Genomic DNA, 23,231 nt, shown 5'->3' with positions numbered 1-23,231 from the left:
ACACTTGTGCACCAGCGGCCACAGCAGTTTCAGGGATGACCTGGTTGCCTCTTGTCCGGGCACTGCCCCGGGATCCCAGTGGGGCTCTCAAACCCCGTGACTTCAGCTCATCTCAGATTCTGCAAATCCAAAGAAGGAAGATGGCTTGGAGTAGAATTTCCTTAGCAATAGGCTTTTCACACAGAGGAAGGGTTATGGAGGTGAGAGCTGTCATCAGCAATTAAGTGTTAAAATATTTAAAGACCTGGCCTTTTGTATTGAAAACAGCTTGTAATTTAGCGAATGAGTTATTAATAAGGAGCAGCATCTAGAGGTAAATCCTTGCAGCTCAGGCCAGGGCAGTTACAGTTGGACCCGTTGTTATGGGCATAGTTTTAATAAAGCAGCAGGGGCCTTATTTAAATGAGTTTAAATTAGTTCCCTGGAGCCCATCATCTGATCCTGTTGCTAACAGATTAAGGGAAGTGACATCTTCCATCCTGGATTTCAGGATTCTGATCAGGGACCTGACGCATTCTGATTTGGGCTGGGAGAACAGAGGCGATCCACTGCCCAGCAAAGTGATCGTGTGATTTCAGAAGCAAATTTTAGGTCCTCACTCATTAGTTTATGCAAATACTAATTCACACATGTGTTCGTGTATGCATCCTACGAATATTTATTGAATTTCACTGTGTGCTAAGCAGCATGCTAGGTGTAGGGGCTACAACATAGTGGATTCCTAGCACTTTTTAAAATGCATCATGATTCTGTGCGCTTGCTTCCTTGCTTGTTTATATGGGTCTTTCTCATTAAATTAAGCTTCAGGAAGGCAGGGACGATGTCTATCTTGTTCTGGTTCTCCTGACACCATCCCTTCCTGCCCTCATGGAGCTTGCAGTGGTGTGTGTGTGTGTGTGTTTCTGAGAGAGAGAGAGAGAGAGAGAGAGAGAGAGAGAGAGAGAGAGAGGAACCAGGCAAATGCCATGTAGAGTGATTCCTAATAGGGAATGCACAGGGTGTTGTAGGAACACGGGGGAGGGCCCATTGATCGTCAGCTGAAGGTCTTTTAGGTCCTTCAGGCTGAGCCTTGCCAAGGGCAGGAGGGTCCACTTCGTGCAGAGAAGGAGACCTTCTCTCTGAAGGAATAAATGTGACTCATCTGGGCTCCAGTGTGAGTTAGAAAGTGATTGCCAGGGTCAATTTGTCTGTTCAAGGACCTTGGGAGCTTTGGAAGGCTTTAAGCATGAGTGACATGATCAGATTTAGGGTTTAAATGGATCGGAGGGGGTTTTCCATCCCAGAGGCCTGGAGAACGTGGGGAAGCAGAGGTGACAGAGGCTGGGCACATTCCGGAGACACTTGAAAAATCTCAAATAGTGTTTCCCTCCCATCGAGATCCTGACATACCGCTAAATGTCAAGACGCTCTGGGCTGGCCTCCCTGCCTCCCAGTCCCTCCCTGAGCCATCAAGGGCACCAGCTGATCCTGGAAGTTTGTGGGTACAGAGTGTGTTCAGAGGAGGAGAGTTTCCTCCATCCTGCTCCCCATGCGTGGGTGAGAATCCACAGCAGGTTTTTTTGTGCAGTTGCCGGGCGGGGCGACCAGCCTATGCGTTCCACCCCCCAGTGCTGGAGAAGCCAGGCGTTCTGATGGTGTGACCTCCCGAGGGAGAGGGACATCCAGATCTGATTCATGCAAAGAAAGGATAGAATAGGAAGGAATAATACCTCGGCCCCATTAACGGCACCCCATGCTACAGCCTCAGTCAGGACCGGGAAATTGAAAAACAGGCAGAATTGTTCCCTGGCCCCTTGTTCGGGGCTGATTCATCGGCCAAGAGCGGCGGCTGCATGGCTGTCGTGACCACAGGCGGGAACTACTCAGGCATTTATTCACCTGTGCAGTAGGCACCTGCAGGGACTCAGCTGTGTGCAGGTGGAGCGTAAACAGCGATACACGGGCACAGGTTACCTGCTGGGCCTGCCGCAGTGTACTGGCAGGTGTATGGGGAGATGAGGGTCCTGTGCTGCTCCACCTGCTCTTACAGGTAGATCTATGTCAATGGTTCCAACTTCCTGCTTTCTTTCCCCAGCACCTGCTCCTCCCTCCCTCCCAGCCTCCTTTCCTTCCTTCCTTCCTTTCTTCCTTCAGCAAATATGGGCCGGGCTTCTAGAGCATCCCAGGTGTTGTACAAGGACACTGGGGAATCCAGTGGTGAAGAAAACAGACATAGAGACAGAGGTGTTGACTAAAAACAAACACACAGACATTATATTCTACTCCAAATCACGGCCAGTGCTCCCGGCAGGGCTATAAACCACCCAGGAGATGGGGCTTACTCTTTTTTTTTTTTTTTTTCAAAAAAACTGTGGTAAAATATACATAATGCAAAATTTCCCATTTTAACCATTTTTAGGTGTACAGTTCAGTTCAGCATTAAACACATTCATAGTGTTGTGCAGCGCTCACCACCATCTATCCCCAGAACTCTTTCGTCTTCCCAAACTGACACCCTGCCCCCATTAAACACCAACTCCCCGTCCCTCCTGCCCCTCCCAGCCCCTGGCGTCCACGCTTCTACTCTCTGCCAGGGAATCTGACTATTCCAGGACCTCATACAAGCGGAACCATGCAGTATGTGTCCTTTTGCGTCTGGCTTCTTTCACTGAGCGTGACGTCTTTGAGGTTCATCCATGTGGTAGCAGGTGTCCGTGCTGCCTTCCTTTTTATGGCTGAATCATAGTCCCCTGTATGGATGGACCACATTTTGTTTATCCACGCATCCGTCAAAGGACACTTGGGATGTTTCTACCGTTTGGCTACTGTGCGTGATTCTGTACAAACATCTATTCCTCTCGTCCATTTAAAAGTCTACGATGTCATGTCTGGCACTGCGCTCTGTGCCTTAAACGTATTATCTACCTTTAATCTTTACTGCAGTCCTTACAAAGTAGGTATCACCATCATTCTCGTTATCTTCTCTCTCTCTCTTTCTTTTTTTCCAAGAGAACTGAGTCTCAAAAGGTTGAGCTGGCAAGGGGCAGAGGCAGCATCTAAACCCCATGCTCTGCTTCTGCCGTGCCACCCACACCTGAGCCTTGCCCCCTTGCTGCGTCCAGGTGCCCTGGCTGCAGGGTCCTTCTGCCTCTTTGTCTCCATCTTTTGCCTCCCCCGAGCTGGCTTTGACTACACTAGCAGCAGGTTATCCAGCTACAGGACCCTCCGGGCATACCCGTTTTTACAGATTGTATCCAGCAGTCAAACGGCTCCAGTGGTGTGTTGTCCTGGTTCTACCACGCCCGCTACCCTTCATCAGCCGGGGTGACACTGTTGCCATCAGATGTTTGATGTCTCATCCCCTAAGCTCTAGCTAAGCAACTTGGCCAAAACTGGGGGGAATCCATACGGTAGAATATGGTTCAGCCACGAAAAGGAATGAGGCGCTGACACTTGCCACAACGCGGATGAGCCTTGAAAACACGATGCCAAGTGAGAGAAGCCAGACGCAAAAGGCCACATACTGTATGATTCCACTCCCATGGAATGTCCAGAAACAGCAAATCTGCCGAGATCGAAAGTGGATTAGTGGTTGCCTAGGGCCAGGGTAGGGGCACTAGGGGTTGGCTGTAATGGGTAGGGAATTTCTTTTTGGAGTGATGGCACGTTCTGGAACTAGATGGTGGTGATGGATGTACAACTTTGTGAATGTGCTAAAACCCACAGAATCAAACACTTTAAAAGGGTGCATTTTAGGGGCTCCTGGGTGACTCAGTCGCTTAAGCATCTGCCTTCGGCTCAGGTCATGATCTCAGGGTCCTGGGATCTACTCTTGCCTCGGGGCTCCCTGCTTAGCAGGGAAACCTGCTTCTCCCTCTGCCGCTCCCCCTGCTGTGCTCTCTCTCTCTTGCTCTCTCTCAAGTAAAAAAATAAAATGTTTTAAAAAAGGGTGCATTTTATGGTATGAGAATTCTATCTCACTTTTTAAAAAAGTTGGGGGAGCTGAGAGGATTGATACTCGTCAATCCTGGGGTCTCCCACGCTTGCAGGGGGCGGGTGGGGGTCATCAAGAAAGGCTCTTGAGGAGTGTGACGGGAGGTGTGTGCCTCGTGTGAGGCCATACAGTGCTCAGTGCCCCGAATCCAGCCTGCAGCATGGAAAGGGAAGGCAAAGTACTGCGCCAGAGTACGTTAGTGCAGTTTGGATCTTCTTTCCACACTCTTGGTGGAAGGTTTGGGGTAAGCAGCTTCCAGCTTTTTTTGAATTTGCATGAGGAAGAGCAGGAAGGAAGGAGGGGTGGGGGGAGGAGGGAGCAGCTGTCAAGTGATTAGCAGAAATAGCTTTTCTGTACTTTATAGAATCTCACTCTTTTTTAAAATTTAAATTTATTTAACAAATGCTTATGTAGAACGAACCATGTGCTAGGCACTGTTCTCAGCACTTTACAAAAACGGACTCCTTCATTCCCCCCCACACATCCCACCACTCAGCAAGGTAGCTACTTCTCTTATTCTCCTTCTAACAAATGAGCACATTAAGGAACTGAGAGCCCGATGACGCGTTCAAGGCCACACAGTTGGTAAGAAGCAGAGCAGAGATTTGGACCCAGAGTCCGTGCCCTTAATGGGTATGGGATGCTGTCATTCACTCATTCATCATGTAAATGCCTACTGAGTGTTGACTGTGTCATTTTGACAAGCCCCGGGGATTTGGTGGGAGGAGGAAAGCTCCCTGCCACGGGCAGATGACTTCTTGTCAGCAGGTGTGACGCACAAATGAAGGAAACGGTACAACCAGGTGCTCACTGGGAGTGAATTACTTTACAGATGAGCCTGAAGGGAGACAAGGGGACATGCCTGTGTTCGAGGCTGCCCAGCTGGAGGTAGGCAGGTCTGGCTAGGAGTCCAGCTGCCCATCTCCACATGCTAAGTGTGTCACTGTGGATTTTTACAGGACGGAGGCCCATGGGAGGCAGTCAACGGAAGTTTCCACTAGTCTCTGCCTACCCCAGCTGCGGCCCTGCATGGGCGGGTTCTGGGCCTTGGACCAGCTTCCTTTCTGAGTGAGGAGGCTTGGGTGTCCCTCTCTAGCCACCTGGCAGAAGGGCTGTAACTGAATCCTTCTGCTACCTTGTGCTCCTGGGGAGGGGCGGGGAGGCAACCATGTGCTTGTTCAGCACAGAGAAGCTCAGGCATGATTTGTTGGGACAGGAGCCTGTGGGGAGGATCCTGTGGACTGTTTGGTCCTATAAGACCCTGTGATGTGCCAAAGGCAAATGTACCCCTGACTCATTGGTTTTAGGCCAGCAGGACTCAGTATTTCCAAACTATTGACACTTGTGATGTAACAAAAATCCCCTGAGAGGCAGGACAGGGTGGTTCAGGGCTGGGGTCTGGGTCAGATGGGCCTATGCTCCAGCCCCACCACTTACTGACTGTGTGATGCCTTCCCAAGCCTCAACTTGCCTATCTGTAAAATGGGGAAATACTAGTTTCCATCTTGCAGCACTGTACAAATAAATGATGCGGTTAGTGCCCCGTAAATGTCAGTAGCAACAATGTCTGACACTGGGCCTCACAACCCCAGGGACTTTCCGGCAGGAGATATAGCCCTGGGATGGACTCTTCATTTAGGGGCCCCTGCCCTCCAGATGGGACCTGAGCTCTGACCCGCTCCCCGCTCCAATGCTTGGCCTAGCTCCATCGTTGCTACTTGAGGAAGGTAGCACCTTCCCTTTCAGGGTCAGGGAAAGCTGTGCCCCAGCAGCCTCTGCTGCCCACCAGCCCTCCGCCCTCCACTGTTATCTGGTGGCTCCAGACGGAGCTCTTCTACCCAGAGCTTTGTTACAACAGGAAGTCAGCCTGGTGAAGCTCAGTTGGATGCTCTGTCTCCACAGCCTGTCATTCCCCTCCGGGGACACCTTTCTTGGGGGCTTTTTGGATCATCGACAAGTTTAAATTATTTTTTTCTTTGCCTGTGGGCATTTATTAGTCCTGCTGTGTGCCAAGAGCTGAGACAGACACGTATGAGGTTAGTGCTGTGGAAAAAGCATGCAGCCCAGGCCTTCAGCACGCCACATGCGAGCTAGGATCAGCTGAAGGGTGTGATAAATGGTATCAAGGAAATGAATACGCTAAAAGGACAGAATAGGGAAGGAGGCGGCCTTGCAAGGGAGAAGGTGGGGGAAGATGTCCCAGGAAGAGGGACTAGCACGGATGAGTCCCTGAAGCCAGAGCATCTTCTTAGCCCCCAATCCAGGTCTCTTTACCCTCTGGAAGCCCTAGTTACTCAGGCCTCCCTCCTCCTTCACTGTCAAGTAAAGTGATTAGTGGTCCAAGGAGAGGGAACAGCTCATGCAAAGGCCCTGTGGTGGGAACAGATGGTAGGTGCATTAGTGTCCTGGGGCTGACATTTAAAAGTACCACAAACTGCGTGGCTTAAACAGCAGAAACGTTTTACCTCACAGTCTGAAGGCTTGAAGTCTGAAATCAAGGTGTTGGCGGGATTCGTTCCTTTGAGGGCTTGAGGGAGAATCTGCTCCATGCCTTTCTACTAGCTTCTGGTGTTGCTGGTAATCGTTGGCATTCCTTGGCTTGTAGAGGAATCACCCAGACCTGTGCCTTCATCTTCACATGATGTTTTTCCTGTATGAGTGTCTGTGACCAAATTTCCCCTTTTTATAAGGACATCAGCCATATTGGATTAGAGATCTGCCCCCCTCCCCCACTCCAGTATGACTTCATCTTAACTAATTACATTTACAAGGACCTATTTCCAGATAAGGTCACATTCAGAGAAACTAAGTAGGACACATGGATTTTGTTGGGGGGGTGGTTGGCGCACAACTGAACCCATAAAAATGTGTTCTAGAAACAGCAAGGCTGGCATGGCTGGAGCAGAGTGAAGGTGGCTGGTGGCAGAGATTGCCTGGGACCTGGCGGGCCACAGTTATGGAGTGTGGGACATGTTCCGGGCATCTAGGCCTGTTCTGAGTATGTCATTTCATCTGGGAAGCAGGAGAGACTCTACAGTTAGAGGGAGTGCAGAAACTCAGAGGCAGTGTGGCCATGAGCGAGTAGGAGTTGAAGTACTAAAGGTGGAGAAGGGGGAAATCGTGATCACTCGGCCCTGGGGACGATGCCTGGCTGTTTCCCAGGTGCCCAGAAGAGCAAAGCCCTCCCGAGGGAATGGGGACTGGGCCATGCTGGGATTCAAATCCAGGTTTACCAGTTTTCACTGTGTGACCTTGGGTAAGTTACTTAGCCTCTCTGTGTTCCAGTTCTTTCATTTGTCAAATGGGGATGCCACCCCATTTTACAGAAGAGGAAACAGAGGCTCACGAGGCCACTCAGTGAGAAAGTAGCAGAGACATGAACTGAGCCTGTCCAATTCTGAGCCATGCACCCCTTTCCCTCCACATACTTTAAAAAAATGTCAGCATCCCTCTTCCTACGGTGGAGGGGAGCCCAAGCAGGCTCCTCTGGCTCCCTCCTACATTTGGTGACAAGGGAGTACTCAGATATGGCTGGTAGGGAGCTGTCTGCGGTTCTTGCAAACCTGTGTTCTGCTGTCGTTTGAGTCTTGTTGCCTGGAGAATGAAAATTCTGGTTGCTTTAAATGAGCCAGGCTCTGCATAAGTAGCCAGCCTGGTTTCATACTCTAGGAGGCAAACTTGGTATGTACCCATTTTCCAGAGGGTGAAAGAGGCTTAGAGGAGGAAAGGACTTGCCTCTCTTGGGAGGAGGTGGAGCTGAGCCTCACACCCTCGCAGCTGGCCCACCACCACAGGATCTGCCCACTCTGTTATGCAGCTCTGTCCTCAGTGGGCAAATGTCTGCTCGCCGTGCACCCTCCGCTGGGGAACAAGGGCTCCTTATTCCAGCCCTGCTGTGTCTGCTGCATATGTACCAGACAGCCAGGCTCAACATACGGCAGGAAGACACACTGGGCTGGCCTTGTGGGGCCTGGGGTGACACCAAGGGCACCGGGCACTCTTCCATTTCTTCTTGCCCCCACCCCCCTCTGCCCTTCTGAGCTGGGAGGAGCCCTGAGGGATGGGGGAGGAGGCGCTGTCCTCAGATGCCCACACTATTTTTGGAGCTGCTTTGATCCCGATTTCCTGGCACGTGGGCTGTGACAGGCGCTTGGAGCAGACCCCACTTGGATACAGTCAGCCATGGATGAGGGCTTACCCCACAGTGGCTCTTTCCCTGGCAATTCCGGAACTGGGCACAGACTCCCGTCCTCCAGTCTGGAGGCCTTTTATTTCTTTTACTTCCTAACTGCCAGGACTAGAACTTCCAGGACAATGTTGAGCAGATGTTGCCTTGTTCCCGATCTCAGGGGGAAAGTATTCCATCTTCTAGCATTGAGCATGATGCTGACTGTGATTTATCAGCTTGAGGAAGTTCCCTCCTATTCTTCGCTTGTTCAGTGTTTTTGTCACGAAGAGGTGTTGGATTATGTCAAGTGTTTTTTCCTGAAAGATGCCTTCTTTTGAAATGTCCCAGGCAAGCCCACTCTTCCTTCTGAGGTTGAAATCTCAAACGCAGGGCCAAAGAGTGATTTGCCAAATCATTGCTCATGCACTCGTGTGTCACGGCTCTGAGACAGGTGTTAAAATGATGTCTTGTTGGTAAAACAGCAGTGGTCACTGCTCTTATCTTAGGCCAGGAATTCACGTTTCTGCTCCTATAAATGAGACAACAGCCCAGCAGGAGGGAGGAGGGTTGAGCTCCAGGCCTCAGCTGGCAGTGGGCCCCTCTGGGGCCAGCAGCCCCCTTGGCACTCACTCTCGCTCTGCCCCCAGGCCTATGAGAAGCGCTTCCCCACCTGCCCGCAGATCCCCGTCTTCCTGGGCAGTGAGGTCCTGCGCGAGTCCCGCAGCCCCGACGGGGCGGTGCACGTGGTGGAGCGGAGCTGCAGGCTGCGCGTGGAGGCCCCACGGCTGCTGCGGAAGGTGGGCGGGGAGGAGGGTCCCAGGGGCTGGGCGGTGCGGAGGAGGGGGCCGGAAGGGGTGTGGGGGACCTGGGGGCGGGTTCAGGTGGGGGACGGAGTGTGTGTGTGTAGGTGCCGGTATGGCGGTATGGGTACTGGGGCGGAGGGCTGGTCTGGGAAGGACCAAGCCCTAGGGATTGATTGATGGGCTGGGGACTAGGGCCTCGGCTGCTGGGCAGGCGTTGGGTCTGGGGGTGGAGGGCGTGGTACAGGATCCGGGCCAGCTGGTGGGCAGGCCCGACGGGTCTCGGCGAAATCTCCATATCCTGCAGGCCCCCCCACTGTCCCTCCCTTGCAGATTGCGGGCGTTGAGCACGTGGTCTTCGTGCAGAGAAACGTGTTGAACTGGAGGGAGAGGACCCTCCTCATCGAAGCCCACAACGAGACCTTCGCCAGCCGCGTGGTGGTCAATGAAAGCTGCAGCTACACCGTGAGCCTGCGCCCCCAGACCTTGCATCAGCCTAGATCCCCCTCCTCTGCCCCCAGGGCCTTGGCCTTTACAAGATGTAGGACACTGGCTTCCATCTGCAATTCAGATACACAGCTGATACTTTTTTGTTTGTTTAAATAGTCTCAAGTATTGCTTGGGACATACTTAACAAAGTATTATTCACTGTTTATCTGAAATTCAAATGTGGCATCCTGTATCTTGTTGGCAAAACCTGGCAACCTGCCTCCCTCTTCCTTTTCTCTCTCTCCTTTCCTTCCTCCATGAAACGCACCCTCATTTACAGTTTCTTCATCTGTTTTAAAATGGGGTTAATGATTGCACCTATCACATAGGTTGTGTTGAGGATTAAAGGAAGTGAACTATCCAAACCCCTTAGGAGAGTGCCTCGCACATGCTAAGCCCCGTAGGTGTGTTACCTTTTTTTTTTTTAAAGATTTTATTTATTTATTTCACAGAGAGAGATAGCGAGAGCAGGAACACAAGCAGGGGCAGAGAGAGAGGGAGAAGCAGGCTTCCCGCTGAACAGGGAGCCTGATGCAGGGCTCGATCCCAGGACCCTGGCATCATGACCTGAGCCGAAGGCAGACGCTTAACAACTGAGTGGGTGGCAGCTTTTTATAAATCATTTTTTGTGCAGTATTTCTCAGAGTGAGTTCAGCCAACAGATGAATCAGCATCACCAAGGCTGCTTGGGAAATGCTTGTTTCCAGGCCCCGCCCTGGACCCATTCGGCCTAGGAACCTGCACGTTTAACAGACTCCCGGGTCATGTTTCTGCCCACGGAAGTTTGAGAAGTACTAAGCCTGGGTCTGCGTAATAGCTGTGTCAACAAAGTTTGTCCTTGCTTTTATATATATATATATATTATATATAAATATATAACATAATACATACTTTAAAATATATATCTAGAATATATACTAATTATGTTTAACTTGCTTATATATAATTGTATGTTAAATATATTACTCATTTAAATATATTATTATATATCAGTTTTTAAGGGAGAGGCATGCAGACACCAGATCCACTTTCTCCTGTCCTCTCATGAGGAGGCTCTTTGTTCTCTAACACTTTCCACTGTTCTCTGGGTGGGGCTCTAGGTGCTGTTTGCTGTCTGCTCTGCCTGGGCCCACATCACCAAGAGAGCCCCTGGGGCGGGGGGTGGGCACGGCATCCCCCACACTGAGACCTGCCTGGCTTTCAGGTCCACCCTGAGAATGAAGAGTGGACTTGCTTTGAGCAATGTGCCTCGCTCGACATCCGGTCCTTCTTTGGCTTCGAAAATGCCCTGGAGAAGATCGCCATGAAACAGTACACAGCCAACGTCAAGAGGGTAAGGGGTGGGCTCCTGTGTCAGTCACAAGGAGGAAGGTACACAAAACCCGCTCTACCACCTGACAACCCAAGTGACATCGGGCAAGATCAATCCTTAACCTTCCTTGGCCTCAGTCTTCTCATCCATAGAATGGGTATCCTAATAATGACCATAACACACAAGATAGTGAGTGGAAACTATCCGGCCCGTAATGGAGGCACCATAATCATTATCCTGAAGCCCCCTGATGTTTGGGGCTTCTGTAGTGAACTCTGGACAGAGGAAGAGCTTTCTGTGGTGCTTTGTCCTGGTTAAAATGGTTGCTGTGTAAAGATCTCAGACCCATCACTGAGGAGAGAAGCCTGTTCGTGTAATGAAACAGGTGAAATTCATTTTAATGATATATTTTATCCAACGTGTTATCCATAGAAAACTTATTAATGAACTATTTTACATTTTTTTGTTCTGTACTAACTCTTGGAAATCCCATTTCTATTTGACACTCACCGCACATCTCCATTCGGACCGGCCACATTTCAACTGCTCAATAGCCACGTGTCAGGGCTGGGACTGCAGCCAGATGAGGGTGACGCCCAGGCTGACGCCCTTACCCCCCCACCCCCGCGCTCCTGTCCTGGTGCTCACGTGTCTCTCTGGCTTCCAGGGGAAGGAGGTGATTGAGCATTACCTGAACGAGCTCATCTCCCAGGGCACCTCTCACATTCCCCGGTGGACGCCTGCCCCCGTCCGAGAGGAGGACGCCCGCTCTCAGGCTGGCCCGAGGGATCCTGGCTCCCTGGAGGCTGACAGGCCCGGCAGCGCCCCAGGCCCTGCTCCTGAGACAGTTCTTACAGACGGTAGGTCCCTGTGGCGGAGGCCAGCTGGCCAGCTCTGTGCCCTTGGCCACCCCTCCCCACCGCCACCCAGTCCCCAGAAGCCTGCTTAGGGTTTGCTCACTCCATGCGGGGGAGAATTGCTTTGGGTCCCCTTGGGCACGGGTCTGGGACCTGGAATGACTCAGCTTCCTCCCTTCCCCGCTGCTTTACCCTGCCTTCCTTCTGGCCCAAGAGCCAGAACTGATTTATTTCTAAATCAGGAATTGACCTGATCTGGTGCCTCAGGGCTGCCCTTTTCTCTGTTTTTTTTTTTTTTTTCCCCTCAACTATTTTTAATTATATGAGTAATGCATGTTAAAAAAAAAATTCAAATTTCTTGGAAGATGTAAATTAGGAAGTAAGACTCCTTTCTTCTCCCTCGAGGCCATAATAGTTTTGTGTTCATATTTCCTAAAATTATCTAGGCATATATATGCACATAATATGTGCCTACATACACATAATACAGGCATGCATACGTGTATAACTTACGGTGAATCAGTGAAAGCATGTTATACATTCTACTGGATGTTTTGCTTATTTTCACTTCTTAATGTTGCTTGAACAGTTTTCTGTGTCATTGCTTCTGTCTCAGCACTTTGCAGTATTTCATGGTGTGGTTGTACCATAACTTACTTATTAATAAACATTTATTGATTATTGATTATTTTTAGTTAATTTAGCTAAACTTCTAGTGATGGACATTTAGGTTTCTGTTTTTAAATTTTAATTTTATTTTTTCCCATTTGTTAAAAAATATAAATAATATAGTATATCTTTCTACTTAAGGTTGTTTTTATATTGGTATGAGTATATACGTAGCATAAAATTTTTTAAGTTGAATTGTTGGGTCAAAGGTTATATGCAGCCGAAATTTTGTCAGATTTACCAATTAGGCCTACAAAGAGGTCGTACTAATCAATGTTCCCCCCAAAAGTGCATAACTGTGTCTATTCCTGACCTCACCCTGGCTCCCCACAAGACTGTTACTAAATGTTTTAAACTGAGGGGTGCCTGGATGGCTCAGTCGGTTAAGTGTCTGCCTTCAGCTCAGGTCATGATGCTCAGCAGGGGAGTCTGCTTCTCCCTCTCCCTCTGCCTCTCCACCCTCCCAACCCCCTGTCATGCATTCCATCTCTCTCTCTCTCAAATAAATAAATAAAATCTTTCAGAAAGCAAAAAGTGACCACTGGTAGATGAGTGGGGCCAAATATTATTTTCTTGTGCTTAGTGACTCCGTATTGCTTTTTTGTGAATCTCTGTTCTTGTACTTTGTTTATTTTCCTATTTGCCCACTTATTTCTTACTGCTTTGTAAGAGCTCTTTGTACTGAAGGCAATTAGCCCTTTGTCATATTTTAGGCTTTTGTTGACATGGGAAATGTTCACAATCTAATGTTAAAATTTAAAAAAAAACCCCTAGGACACAAAACTACACATACCCCATGAATTCAGTTTTAACCGTATGCATTAGTGCTCACGATGATTTAGTCTTTCCTTTGGGGCCACTGAAGTGTAGGGCTTGGCTTTCTTGGAGATATGCTATGTAACTAATAATATATCTGGGGCAGTGTTTAGGGAGAACAAAATGCATTCATTCAACAAACATTTATTCTGTACCAACTGTATGTGCACTAGCTGGCTGCTGTGGTACGTGCACTTTTAAAATATTTAAAAAAAATTAAAACCTCTGCCCCTTCTTGTGCACATTATCCGGTGGTCAAGCCCTGTGCCCTACTCATTTTGCACCAGGCTTTTCCTTCCTTGTCTGTGCTGTCCAGCAGCAGGCAGGTGCTCAGGATGGCTGGCGAGAGGCAGAGTCATGCCCCTTCCACCCTGCCCTGAATCACTGGGCCTTTGTGCTCCAGAGAAAGGGGCCTTGACAGCCGCATAGAGGCCGGAAGGATGCTGGTATCTCCTGCCCCGCCTGTGCTTTCGCCCTCATCCTCTCCACGCTCCCTTCCCATCTCACTTCGGACCACTCTGAGGCTCCCCCACTGCACCCCACCAGCATCTCTCCTGCTTCTGCTTACCCAGATGCCTACTGACCTCCAGCCCTGGACTTTTTTTGTTCTAGAGGGAACCACTGGGTCCTGCTACTGGTTGTGCACACAGAGAGAATGGGCTGTGCTCATGGCGGCTGCTCTTTGTGGGCCGCCTACCCACTGCTGAGATGCTCCCATGCTGGTGTGCCTCACCATGCCCACATCTGCCACCCCAGCAGTTAAGAGTGGGCACCAGGACCTCCATGTTGGAGCCCAGCCTCTAAATGCCTGCACACGCTGACCCCAAACAGCCCAATTGTGTAGGACGGGGACTGAACACTGGGGATGATCTACACAGCTCCCCGGCTATATTTTGGGGTCAGGGCTCTGTCAACGAAAAGCCTCAAACCCACAAGGGGGCTGGGAGGTGGGAAGACAAAAGGAACTGTATCTACTGACCATCTCTTTTATGCTGGGTGCACCACATGCATTCACTTGCTACTTAACCTCTCTTGGCCTCAGTTTTGTCTTCCATGAAGTGGGAACAGTAGTGTGCCCGCCTCACAGGCATGTTGGGAGAGCTCACTGAGATGATGCCTGTCTAGAAACAATGAGCACATATTGTTAGTATCTTCAGAGGGCAGGACAGCCCCAGGGGGTGGGAATTATCTGGATTTCCGAGGGTCAAAGGACACGTCACTTGCCATAGTGAGATCCAGGCTGGCCCTACCATGAGTTTTCAGAACCACCTTGGAAATGGTTTGGCAAGACTGGAGGATGTGGAGCCCATGTGGCTGTTCTTCGGTGAAAGGGCCACTCTACTCGACGTTTCAGATCCGAGGCGGACAGTAAGGCAAGGGTTCCAGAAAGGGTAGACCATGTGGAGAAGAGAGTGGTATTGCCCTCTGGTCCTGAACTCCCCCATCTTCTCCTGCAGAGGACAAGCTGGATGCAGACTACATTGAGAGGTACCTGGGCCATCTCACGCCCGTCCAGGAGAGCTGCCTGATCCAGCTTCGGCACTGGCTGCAGGAGACCCATAAAGGCAAGGTGGGTGCAGAGCTGGGGTCTACGAAAGCATGTTCAATGACAGCTACTCACCTCAGGCACTGGGGGAGGAAGGGCCAGGTAAATACGCTGATGTAATTAGCAATCCTGGAAACTTGTATTTTGCTTTCTTTTTTTTTTTTAATTTAAATTCAATTTAATTAACATATACTATTATTATTAATTTCAGAGGTGGAATTCAGTGATTCATCATTTGCATATAACACCCACTGCTCATTATTTCAAGCACCCTCCTTAATGCCCGTCACCCAGTTACCCCATCCCCCACCCATCTCCCCTGTTTTGCCTTTTTATTATGTATTGTCTCATGTATCTATAACGTGTGCTGTGCGTACCATTGATCGCGGGCTTTCTCATCCTCTGCACTGATGACATTTGAGGCTGGACAGTTCTTTATGGGGTGGGGCTGTCCTGTGCACTGCAAGGTGCTGATTAGCATCCTGGCCTCCACCAGTAGATACCAAGAGCTCTTCTCCCCCAGCTGTGACAACCAAAAATGGCTCTAGACTCTAAGCCCCATCACATGAATGTCCATTGTGCATGTAGGTCCCAAGCATGGACTTGACCTTCGGCTCTGTTGAATAAGAACTTCGAGCTTGCCCTTCCTTCCTATCCCCTCCCCACGCTGGGGTGGGGGCGGACAAGGGAGACAGGGGGGCAGACAGGGAGTTACTTTCATGTTGGGCTGTGATTAACCTATCTGCCCCTGTTTTCTCATCTATAAAAGGGAGATGATGCCGGCATATGCCATCTGCACTGAATTACAAGGGACAACGCACATAAAGTGCCTAGAGTCGTGTCTGGCTCAGGATGAGCACTCAGAAAAGGGGAGCTTTCATTGGGGCTGGGTTTCCCTTGCCTGTTGCTACTTGCCTAAGCGAAGGAGGGAGAGCTGGCGGGGTCTTACCCTGTCACCTCAGCCTATTACTTAGTCTCTGGGTTCTGTGTGGTAGGAATGCAGCTTGAGTCAAGGCAGAAAATAAGGAGAGGAGTATTTATTGTCTCATATAACTGTTGGGCAGGGTGTATTCATTTTCTAGGGCTGCTGAAAGAAAATGCCACAAACTGAGTGGCTCGAAACAACAGAAACTTATTCTCACAGTTCTGGAGGCCAGAAGTCTGAAATCAAGGCGTGGGCAGGGTTGGTTCCTTCTGAAGGCTCTGAGGGAGGGTCTGTGCCATGCTTCCTCCCTCCTGGTTTCTGGTGGCTGCTGCCAGTCCTTGGCTGATAGATGCGGCACTCTAGTCTCTGCCTCCATCATCATCCCATGGCCTTCTTCCCCCAGTTTGTCCTGTGTCTGTGTCCCAATTCCCCTCCTGGAGTAGGGCCCACCTACTCCATTGTGACCTCATTTTAGCTAATTATATCAGTATAGACTCATTTCCAAATAAGGTCCCATTCCGAGGTTATGGGTGGATGTGAATTTTGAAGGAACATCATTCAGCCTCGCACAGGGGCCCATGCAACCTGCCTCAGGGATGTCCCGAACCAGGACTCACACATGGTTGGGACCCCTGAGCTCTTGTATCTGTTTGCTTCTGCTTCATCCCCGTCAGACTTAACTTCCCTGTTGAGCTTGGAGCTGTGGCTGCCCGTGGCTTGCAGGCTCACCTTTGCCACTGCAGAGAAAGGGGTTTATGACCCATTCTTCTGATTTAAATTGGTTTTAAATCTGGGTTGTGCCACCCCTGAGGCCATGAGAGTGGAGTGCTGATTGGCAACACCAGCTAAAACCAGGATGGGTGCTGGGGAGTGGGGAGGAAAAGCAGCTCCCCAAAAGAAAAGAGGTACATGAGGAGGGAGGAGCGTCAGGCAGCCCAAACTCACAGATTTTCCCTATAGTTCACCCCTAGACTGCGTCATGGTTAAGTGTATGGTCCTTTTCCCAGCTAAGTGTTTTGCAGATAAGACAGGAGCTACTCATTCTCCATAATTTTGTCCACTGGGTTAGGGAATACCATTCTACGGCTTTCTCCTTCTTCTCTCAGATTCCCAAAGATGAGCACATTCTCCGGTTCCTGCGGGCTCGTGACTTCCACCTGGACAAGGCCCGGGAGATGCTGTGCCAGTCCTTGAGCTGGAGAAAGCAGCACCAGGTGGATCTCCTCCTTCAGACGTGGCGACCCCCTGCCCTCCTGGAGGAATTCTATGCGGGGGGCTGGCATTACCAGGACATAGGTGCGTCCCTTTACCTACATAATGCAGAGCGCACACTTTGGTCACTGCCAAAGGCGCTTTGAAGGCCACTTTTCATGTTAGCCTCTTATGATTTTTCCTTTTGACTCTCCTGGGCATCTGGAGATGCCCTTGGGGTTCACCCAGCCATGAGGAAAGTAGGGCCGGAATAGACATTTGGGCTGGAAGCAACGTTTGTGGCCGCGTTAGCTCAGCCTTGCTTTTGGTCTTTGAGACCCCACACATAATGGCTGCGTGATTTGCATTAGTGGCTGGGGGCTGCCGTAGCAAATTACCACCAACTGGGTGGCTTAAGGCCATAGAGATGTATCTTATAGTTCTGGAGGCAGAAGCCCAAACTCAACGTGTGGGTGGGACCATGCTCCCTGCAATGTCTCTAGGGGAGAATCTCTCCCTGCCTCCTCCAGCTCCTGGAGGCTCCAGGTGTTCCTTGGCTTGTGGTCATGTCACCCCAATCTCTGCCTGTCTTCACATGGCTTCCCTCGGGGTGTCTCTCTGTGTCCTCTCCTCTTCCTGTAAAGACCCCAGGTCATTGGATTTAGGGGCCACACTGATCCAGTAGGATTTCATCTGGAGGTCCTTCACTAATTTTATCTGCAGGCTATTTCCAAATAAGGTCACATTCAGAGGTTCTGGGTGCATGTGAATTTTTGGAGGACACTGTTCAACCCACCACAGATAACTTCTCTCTGTTTCTTAAAGCTGCCCTTGATTCCAGTGCCCATTATGCTTTTCAATGCCCTTTATGTAGAAATTCATATATATATCAATTAAGGTGAGTGCTTGACTCTCCTGAAGAACTGGTTGGAGCACTTTATTTTAATATACAGTCAATCCTCATTATTCATGGATTCCATATTTGTGAATTTGCCTACTCACCCAAATTTATTTGTAACCCCCAAATCAATACTCGGGGTGCTTCTGCAGTCAATTACGACCATGGGCAGAGTGGCAAAAAGTCAGTTGTCCGATCTTCGTGTCCTCAAGATGTCCTTCTGCCTTTTTGTTTCAGCTCTCATACTGTTAAGAAGAGTCCTTTTTAAAGTCCACTTAGTACTACTTTTTTTTTTTTTTTTTGCAATTTTGTGCTTTTGTGTGGTGTGTGTGTGAGAGATTTTTGCTGTTTAAAATGGCCCCCAGGCAAAGTGCAGAAGTGCTGGCTAGTGTTCACGAGCACAAGAAGGCTGCAATGTGCCTCACAGAGAAAACACGTGTGTTAGATAAGCTTCGTCCTGGCTTCAGTGTGGTGCTGCTGGCCGTGAGTTCGATGTTGATGTATCAACAATATATACCCAATAAAGTCTCCTTAATTAGCAATAAAGTGTCCTTAATGAGCATGGCCTCTGAGGCTAGTGCACCTGAATTTAAGAAATTCAGGACAAAGTTATGTATCAATCAGTTAACAAAAATGTTATGTCTAGAGGCTCGCAGGGACCTTACCCCATGTTTTTCCTCGAAGCGATGCTTCACTGTTCCCTAAGTCATTGTTCAAGATCACTTTAGAAAACATCACTACCATGAATAATAAGAATCGACTGTATTCGTATATTCTTCCTTATTTTTCCTATTCGCTTTGGTTGACAGAAAGCTAAGAGCCAACATTATCCACTCTCTCCATATTCCTTTCTGACATGGTTCATCTCTTCTTTTTAAAAAGCTTTAAAATAAACATTTAATTTTAGGACAGGTTTTCAGAAAAGTTGCTGAGGTCGTACAGAGACTGCCGCATGCCCCTCAGCCAGTTTCCTGTGTGATGTAAATCTGTCTCTTTGACACTTGGACACTTTGCTTCTTTTGCCATAACTGGTGTCAGCCCCTCTTGGGAGCAGGCAGAGCGTTCTCGAATAAATGGACGGGAGGGGTAAGCTGAGCCGCAGCCTGGCTCCGCCTTCTCTGAGGAGAAGTTTGGGCCTGCCCTCTCACCAGCACCCCTGAAATAATGTCCCTTCTCTTTGCTCGGCCTGCCTCGCCTACAAAGACGGCCGCCCCCTCTATATCCTGCGCCTGGGCCACATGGACACCAAAGGCTTGATGAAGGCCGTGGGGGAAGAGGCGCTGCTGAAGCACGTGAGTCGGGGTCCCCACTCCCTGGATCCTGGGGCTGCCTGTGGGTGGGGCAGCCAAGTGAATGTTTGCCAGCACATTCTCTACTTTCCAGGTTCTTTCCGTCAACGAGGAAGGACAGAAGAGATGTGAAGGGAACACAAAGCAGTTTGGCCGTCCCATCAGGCAAGAACCCCAGCCAAGAGCAAATTCCCCTGAAATAGTGAAAACAGCCAAGGTTCATTGGGCATAGACGCTGGCCAGGAAGCATGCTAGGTACTTTACAGAAATGTCCTCTCTTAATTCTTACAACGATCCTGGGAGGCAGGGACTATTATTGTCCCTGTTCTTTGTGGAGGGGGAAACGGAGGCTCAGAGGGGCGATGCTCATCCAAGCTTGCTGCTAAGTGGGTAAGTGGCAGAGCTGAGATTTGAACCTGTTCCTGTCTGTTTCGGGCTCAAGGATGTGAACCCCTGTGCCACATCACCCCCTGGACCTTGCTTTGTGAGGCCAGCTCTGCCCCACCCCCAAGTGCCACCTTGACTCTGTCTCCCAGGCAGATGGACTCGCAGGTGTCACGGCACATCCAGTAACCTCCGCCCCTCTCCGACTCGCCCCGAACTCAGTTTCCCACATGAGTACTTACAGTGGCACTGAACCTTTCTGAACCGTAGCTTGCTCATCTATAATGTGGGAATAATATCACCAGTCCCAGGGTTTCTTTATGCATCATCAAAAACGACGACCGTGGAGGGATAACGCAAATGCGTGTGTAACACTCTGCAGCAGGTGCTCTCCGAAGTACCTGATTCATGTTGTCCTTATTACACCCCAGGGGGGAGGGGCAGGCAGCACCTGCTGCTGCAGCTTTTTATCCTGACGTAGCCCGATCTTTGGGAAAATTAAGTTCCTTTGTTGTTTGGAGCTTTCCTAAGGGGACATACATTGGTTGGGGTGAGAAATCGATCAATCAGCGTCCTGATCAGAAGTGGAATTCACCCGACATGGCTCAGATGACAGGGTGTCATGAGGGACTCCTTGCAGCGGTGTGGACTGGATGAAGGGAACAAAGGCAGGATGGAGAGGCTCCTGAGAACTAGCCGCTGCAGTAAAACAGTCATTTCCCTAATGAATTAGACCAATGAAACGGAGGCACAGAGAAGTTAAGGAACTTGGCCAAGGCCACACAGCAGGCGGCAGAGCTGGGATTTGAATCCAGGCCATCTGGCTCTGGAGTGTGCTCTTAGCAGTCAGCACCCTTTCAACAATTGGTAGCAATAACTGGCTTTTATCGAGTGCGTGCTATGGCCTGTCCCTGCGGAGAGCTTTACACATACTACCTCATTTAATCCTAACAACTGCTCGAGATGGGGATTTTTGCTGTCACTGCCACTGTCTTGATGAAGAAGTTGCCCATGTCACACAGCTCTCGGGGGTGGAGGTGACACTTGAATTCAGGTGCCTAGCCTCAGAGGCCAGGCTCTGAACCTCCTCCTCACATGGCCTCCCCAGCTAAGGGTCGGGGTGGTAGGATCCATGGGAGTGTCCTGCCCCTCTACCCCCAGCCCTGCCTTCCTGAGCCTCTCCATCCATTCCTGTCTGCCAACTCCTGAGACCCTCTGAGGGTGTCAGGGGCCCTGGGAGGTGGTGGAGCAAGCGGGAGTGAGTGGCCCGTCTCTGCTGCAGCTCTTGGACCTGCCTGGTGGACCTGGAGGGTCTCAACATGCGTCACCTGTGGCGGCCGGGGGTGAAGGCCCTGCTGCGGATGATTGAGGTGGTGGAGGACAATTACCCCGAGACTCTGGGTCGGCTGCTCATCGTGCGAGCCCCTCGTGTCTTCCCGGTGCTCTGGACGCTGGTGAGAGCAGGTGCCCGGGGCCAGGCTCCTGCCCGGTGGAGATGACCGAGGTGGGGGGTGGGTTCCCTCTGCCTGCTTGTTCCATGTCATTTCTTCTAAGTCACAGCTTTATTGAGCTAGAACTCATTGACCATAAGGTTCAACCTTTCAAAGTGCAGAATGCAGTGGTTTTTAGTAGATCCACAGGGTTGTGCAACCATCCCACCATCTAGTTCCAGAACATTATCAGCACCACAAAAGGAAGCCATGTAGCAGCCCTGCTCCTCCCCGCTCCCCAGCTCCTGGCAGCTGTCAGTCTGCTTTCTGTCTCTATGGATTTGCCTATTTGAGATATTTCACATAAGTGGGATCATACAATATGAGGCTTTTTGCATCTGATTACTCTCACTGAGCATCATGATTTCAGATTCATCCACGTTGTAGCATGGATCAGTATTTCATTCCTTTTTAGATCTGAATACGATTCCACCATATGGGTAGACCATGATTTATGTATCTGTTGTCCTGCTTTGTGGACACTAGTCACACTCAGGATTGTACAGCGTTCCCAGGGTTCCTGTGAGTTGGCTCTGAGGAGTGTTGGGATCCTGTGCTGTAGGGATTTTAAAACTTTTTGCCCAAGACCCACAGTAAGAAATACACGTTATGTTACAACCTAACACAGACACACACGCGTGCGTGCACACACACACACACACACCTGAACAGATCAGCAAGCAATGGTTACCTTAACTACGTATAACACCCTCTTCGCTCTTCTATTCCATTCCATTAAAAATAGGCTAGTCACAATGTGCTGAATCAATCTCACAACCATGAGCAGGTTGTTACTGGCAACTGAAAACTACTGCCCCGGGGCCTTGCTACTGGTCCACAGGCCCCTCCGAGGATTCAGTGCTGCAGAAAACCGGAGAACTGCTGCTATAAATTGAGGTGCAATCAGGATAGACATTTGAGAGTTAAGTGGATTCAGTGTTTCACTAAGCACCTACTATGTGCCAGGCACCTTCCAGGCCCTGGGGATTCGAAGTAAACAAGCCAGCCACTGTGTCTCCCCACCACTGTCACGGGGCGGGGAGAGATAAAGCAGATAACCCCACGCAAGCAAACACTTCGTGGTTCCCCGTGGCAAGGGCATGAGGACGTTCAGGGTTCTTGGAGAGGCTAAGTCAGACAGGGGGTGACGTAGGGGGTAATTTAGATTGGAGAACTGAGGAAGGTCCCTCAGAGGAGGTGACTTGTAGCTGAGACCCTAGGAAGGAGCAGGAATCATGCAGGGAAGGGCAGGAGGAAGGATGGGCCAGGCAACCCACACAGCATGGGCAAAGGCCTAGAGGCAGGATTGTACTTGATGCTTTTTGAAAAACTGAAAACCCAGTCCAGAATGTTTGGGGCAAAAAGGAGCAAAAGGGACAGTGGCCCTGGCAGAGGCTGGGAAAATGCTCGGGGACCAGTGCTTGCCAAGTCCAGGCTGTGGTGAAGGTGGGACTTTGTCCTGGGGCAGTAGGGAGCCATGGAGGATGGTCAGCACGAGAGGATGTGAGCAGACTTTTGGGGCAGAATGTTCTCTAGCTCCTGTGGCTACTTCAAGGCTCTGTTGGGGCTGGGCTGGGGAGCAGAAGCTGTAGGAGGGACGGGCAGGACCTGCTCCTGAAGTTTTTTATCTTGAAATATCCTGATCTTTGTGAAAGTGAAGTTCCCTTGCTATTTGGAGACCTGTAAGAAGATGTATATTGCGTGGTGGTGGGAGCCAGTCACTTAGGGTTCTGGCCAAAAGTGGGATTCGCCCCAGTGGCTTAATGGGGATGTAACATGAAAGAACTCCTTGCAGAGGTATGGGCAGGATGGAGAGGCCCCTGGGGCTAGCCCCTGCAGTGAACCCTGACCACCCCCAGGGGGCTGGAGGGATAAGCAGAGGGAATGACATTGTTACCGAGCCCCATAAGAGCTGGAATGGGGTGGAAGTGGGGGTGTCCAGGGGCACTGAGGTGGGAGAGGGCAGGGGAGGAAGTACCCTGGCCTCTTTCTCTGTTCCCACCTCCCATCTCCTGCTGCTGCCCCCCACCCCTGCCCAGTGGCCACACCAGATGGAAGCTGGTGGCATGGAGCCAGGTTGCCGAGGCCCGCAGGTGACTGCTTCCCGGGGTGGAGGCTGAAGGAGAGTGACCACACAGGTGGGATTCCCGGTTCCCTGTCCATCTTTGGCCTGTGGCATTCCTTGCTGAATTGGCTGGTGCCCTGCCAATATCAAGTCCTCCCTTCCTGCCCCACCTATGTACCTCGTCAGATACCACACCAGCACTGGGCGGGGGGGGGGGGGGGCGCGGGGGGGCGGGGGGGGGAGTGTGTGTGCCGTGAAAAACAATGGATCGACACGCAGCTTTGAGTTCAGCATTGAAATACTTTCCATCGGGGTAAACAAAACAGGATCATCCATACAGTGGAATATTATTTAGCCAT

The 23,231-nt window shown here is 50.4% G+C and overlaps 1 protein-coding gene across 1 annotated transcript in view; it reads left to right on the top strand.

The window, feature by feature from the left end:
* The window catches only part of SEC14L5 (SEC14 like lipid binding 5), a 38,828-nt gene that overhangs the window by 6,094 nt on the left and 9,503 nt on the right, over positions 1-23,231 (top strand). Inside the window, exons 3-11 of the mRNA XM_036091533.2 lie at positions 8,789-8,938; positions 9,275-9,406; positions 10,635-10,763; positions 11,410-11,602; positions 14,542-14,654; positions 16,662-16,851; positions 18,848-18,936; positions 19,028-19,098; positions 20,600-20,771. Of these exons, the coding sequence (XP_035947426.1) occupies positions 8,789-8,938; positions 9,275-9,406; positions 10,635-10,763; positions 11,410-11,602; positions 14,542-14,654; positions 16,662-16,851; positions 18,848-18,936; positions 19,028-19,098; positions 20,600-20,771 (1,239 nt within the window). The remainder of the gene's footprint in view (positions 1-8,788; positions 8,939-9,274; positions 9,407-10,634; positions 10,764-11,409; positions 11,603-14,541; positions 14,655-16,661; positions 16,852-18,847; positions 18,937-19,027; positions 19,099-20,599; positions 20,772-23,231) is intronic.

The sequence above is a fragment of the Halichoerus grypus genome, chromosome 6, assembly GCF_964656455.1.
Source record: "Halichoerus grypus chromosome 6, mHalGry1.hap1.1, whole genome shotgun sequence".
Taxonomy (NCBI): Eukaryota; Metazoa; Chordata; class Mammalia; order Carnivora; family Phocidae; genus Halichoerus; species Halichoerus grypus.
Note: the sequence above shows the minus strand (reverse complement) of the source record. Positions and strands in the feature narration are given on the sequence as shown.